Source organism: Etheostoma cragini, chromosome 7 (assembly GCF_013103735.1).
Source record: "Etheostoma cragini isolate CJK2018 chromosome 7, CSU_Ecrag_1.0, whole genome shotgun sequence".
NCBI lineage: Eukaryota > Metazoa > Chordata > Actinopteri > Perciformes > Percidae > Etheostoma > Etheostoma cragini.
The window spans coordinates 26702150-26706157 of NC_048413.1; the positions used below are offsets into that span (position 1 = coordinate 26702150).

The 4008-nt window shown below is 39.2% G+C and overlaps 1 protein-coding gene across 2 annotated transcripts in view; it reads right to left on the reverse strand.

Annotated features, from left to right (window-relative positions):
• si:ch211-251b21.1 (uncharacterized protein LOC571720 homolog) overlaps positions 1-2848 on the reverse strand; it is a 14458-nt gene extending 11610 nt beyond the window's left edge. The window contains exons 1-2 of one of the 2 annotated variants that reach the window (XM_034875846.1): positions 2678-2848; positions 2366-2442 (exon numbers count right to left, since the gene is read on the reverse strand). In XM_034875846.1, the coding sequence (XP_034731737.1) occupies positions 2366-2429 (64 nt within the window). In that variant the 5' untranslated portion in view covers positions 2430-2442; positions 2678-2848. Of the gene's footprint in view, positions 1-2365; positions 2443-2637 lie in introns of both variants that reach the window. The other variant, XM_034875845.1, reaches the window with a different exon arrangement.
• Between the last annotated feature and the right edge of the window lie 1160 nt (positions 2849-4008).

A 4008-nucleotide genomic window follows, 5' to 3' on the forward strand; every position in this document is an offset into this window, starting at 1 on the left:
CCCCCCCCCCCCCCCCCCCCCTCCATGTCAAAGTCAAGATCTCGCATATAAAACACGAGATCTCGCAAATCGTGATTTTTCCAGTACATGTCTTATTAATTTAATTTTATATTTTTAATTGTTTTTTTTTTCCATTTTTCAGCCGTAAACCAATGCACAAAACATTGACTGAAATGTTGAACTTCAGGTTTGGCATGGTTGTTTTCACTTCCTGGGCAGTGTTTTCATCCAAACTGTGATCCTTTTCCTCAACTTAACTTGCAAACAGACATTTCTATTATTTTAGACATGTCTTCTTCTTCTTCCTGCTTCTTACAGTACAGACGCTTTTGTGTGCTCTGTGGGAGAGGGTTGCTGCAACATTAATGACAGGAACAAGCTGTGCTGTGTGTTATGGGTTAGTGGAGAGGTCACGAAGAGGAGAGCAGGAAGATAAAGGGTTTCTGTCAGACCCCCAGCTGGATTAAAACCAGACATTCTGCCGGACTGGTGTGCACGGAGCTATCCTCGCATCCTGCTGATGACGGAAGAGGGCTGCACCCAGAGAGGATAAATAAAGAAATGGGACTTTGTAACATGGGCTCATAACTTGGGAGACACAAAGAAGTCACAGTTGTGGGCCCGCATGTGTATTATAATTCTGGATTTAGACCTTCTAGATCCTTGGAGTAAGCTTTCTCTGACCTCTGGGCTTTCCGTTTTTTAGAGAAAATCCCCTCACTAGTCGTTTTGGCGCCTAAAGTTAACATGCAATTACTTTCCACTGCACTTTAATTCGGATAGCTTCTGTCCAAACTTTATTTGTACTACCTTAAATCCTTGTTATACTGCTCATTTTAGCCTAACTTATTATATCTATCTGTCTGTAAAAATTCTGTCCATAGTAATAGCCATCTGTGTAGATATTCATAGTACATATTAACCTGTAAACTCTGTTATAGTAACAACCATCTGTATATTATGTTCATTGTACTTATCTGTAAAATTCTATTATAGTAATATCCACCTGTATATCATATTCAGTACATATCCACCTGTCTATTTATTCAGTACATATCCATGTCCTGCACTTATGGAACCATTGTATATCCTGCACTTACTGCTATTGCACTTCTGGTTAGACCAGAACTGCATTTCGTTGCCTTGTACCTGTGTAATGACGATAAAGTTGAATATAATCTAATCTAACTGTCTTTCTCAGATAAGAGCCGTATGCATTCCTTCCTCTCAAAGTTTTATTTTCTTCACAAATACAACCCAACCCAGTGCAATAAATAACTCATGTTTAATGGAAATGTTTGCTCTCAGCAGTATCTGCACATACAACTATGTTATGGTTAAGATTTGGAAACAACTGTGGTTATTGCTAATAAACTGTGTGAGTGTTATGTTGGCAGACACACCAACTGTGTGCAACTCGAAATGAAAGATGTTACGATATTTGGCAGTACACTGGTTGCAGTTTAGAAAAACCACGTAAATCAATAAATGCTGATAAAATCTCTGTCTCTCCATATATATGCACCTTAATCAACATTGTGTGTACAGTATGTTCTGCATGTTTGTCAATATTGATTCATTCATAGGGAGGCTGTTTTTTCTTTATGTGCCTCTTTGAACACCCCAAAGCTGAATAATTAACATTTTGACAACTCTTTAGCTGAAACAAAACTGACCATTACAGTGAAATATGTGGGATTTAGCCCTGAAAGAGGAGTTGTGACATGAAGAGCATCATGTGCAACTAGTTGGGGTTTTAACCAAGACACCAGCGGGGGAATTAAACTATGTACAAATGTTGAAATACTTCTAATTTACTCGTCTTTTCAACTCACTTTCTACTTCTACTCATAACGTTTACTCAACTATATTCACCTGACACCTTAAATTACTTTACGAATTAACATTTTTGTACACAAAACACATGTAGTTTATAAACTACAATGTTTTATTATAAATTAAACTACCAAACAACATACATTCCTACAAGTCCAGCTGAAATGATTAGACCGTTAAACATTATGGATCCTTTCCAGTATCTAAAATGTGTTGATTTTTCTGAGTACCTTTTCTTTTAATACTTTTAAATGCATTTTCCTGATGACACTTACACACACACTTAAATATCATTTCCAATGCAATTTAATTGCAATTTTCAAGGTTTTTTTCTTGTAACAGAGTAGGTTTTTGTGTGGTATTCATGCATTTACTTAGTAATCTGAATACTCCTTCCACCGCTGCATCACACCACATCCCAGTTCAACATGTGGCTAGTTCATGAGGACTACATGAATCACGACAGTCCTACGTGTAGTGTCCAAATGAACCCACGTGTTGCAGTGCAGGTTGTGTGTATTGGTCTCACCTGCTGCGACTACACATGCAGTCAGGGCGGCCACACAGACGACCAAAGCCATGCTGCCTGTCATGTTGCCACAAATCTGAAAATAACACTCATTAATACATATCTCAACACAGTTATCTCAATGTCTGATGCTTGTATCTAAGAGAATCTGGCATTCACAGTCTTTTCAGGCATGGTGACTGATTAGGTTACATATTTTACTCAGTTATATAAAAACTAAAAACAATTTGCAGATAATAGAAGGTACTTCCATGAAAGAAAAGTTCTCTTACCTCAGCTTCTCCAGGTGCAAAATGAGTTAAAACCTGAGACGTTTGTGTGAAGGAGGACTCCGGGAAAATGTGAAGGAAATTGACAAGTCTTGCGAGTGGGTCTTGGAAAGGGTTGTGTGCAGAAGAATGTAGTGGGGCCGGGGGGGGTGTACATTGGGGAGCATGGGGAGGGAGGAGACAGAGCCTCAAACGGGAGAAGAAACTCTTGATTGTTGGACAGAGGTTTTTGGCAGAATAAAGTCTGAAGAGGGATGATATCAAATTATTGGAGCAGGATGTAGTCTCATCCAGCCTTACTCCAACGCCTACATGTTCAGACCCGTATGAATTACGTAGATTTTGAAGGAAAGCGTGTTTTTTCTTCTTTTTTCCACCTTTTCCAAGTGATGCAAATAAAGTAAATTGACCAAATGATTTACAATGTACTTTTATATTGTTATTATTCTAGACGTTTTAGGCGTCAGTAGGTGTTTTTTTTTGGTTACACTTTACTTGAAGGTATCTACATAAGAGTGACATGACACTGTCATGAATGTGTCATAAACATAAACAAGTGAGATTATAATGTTTATGACACTTTCATGACAGTGTGTTATGACATAACTTAGTCATTTGATTTTGTCATGACAAGTTAGGGTTCATGTGTCATGACACTTTCATGTCACTCTTATGTAGATACCTTCAAGTAAAATGTTAAAATTTGTTCTTCTTTCTTCAGGCCACTACTTTAAGAGGGAAGTGTAATTATGGTTAACAATGAGATGGAGGAATCAGATGTCACAGGAAGAGATTATTTATGTTGGAGCAGATTTTCCCTCCCCCCTGACTTACCCTGAGGGACTCCTAAAACTTTCCTGTTTACCTGTGAGAACATCCGATAATGTAACAGAGGTAAAAAACAACAACTTGTAGTCTTAGAGTTTGATCTCTAGCTCCAGCCTCCCCCTCTTTGTCCCGTCTCATCCCACTGAACCCCCCCCCCCCCAAAATCTTTATTGTCGGTTATTGGCTGGAACGCTGGAACACTGTGTGTGGGTGGGTTTGTTTTTGTTGCCGTTTGTAGACCCTGAGTTGTCTACAGAGACCACGTTTTGTTATAGTGGGTTCTGGGGACAGGCAGCTAGCAGATAGTGAGGAGATGTTTTTTTCAGTGTGTTCTGGGGACAGGCAGCTAGCAGATAGTGAGGAGATTTTTTTACAGTGTGTTCTGGGGACAGGCAGCTAGCAGATATTGAGATGTTCTTTACAGTGTGTTCTGGGGATAGGCAGCTAGCAGATAGTGAGGAGATGTTATTTACAGTGTGTTCAGGGGACAGGCAGCTAGCAGATATTGAGATGTTCTTTACAGTGTGTTCAGGGGACAGGCAGCTA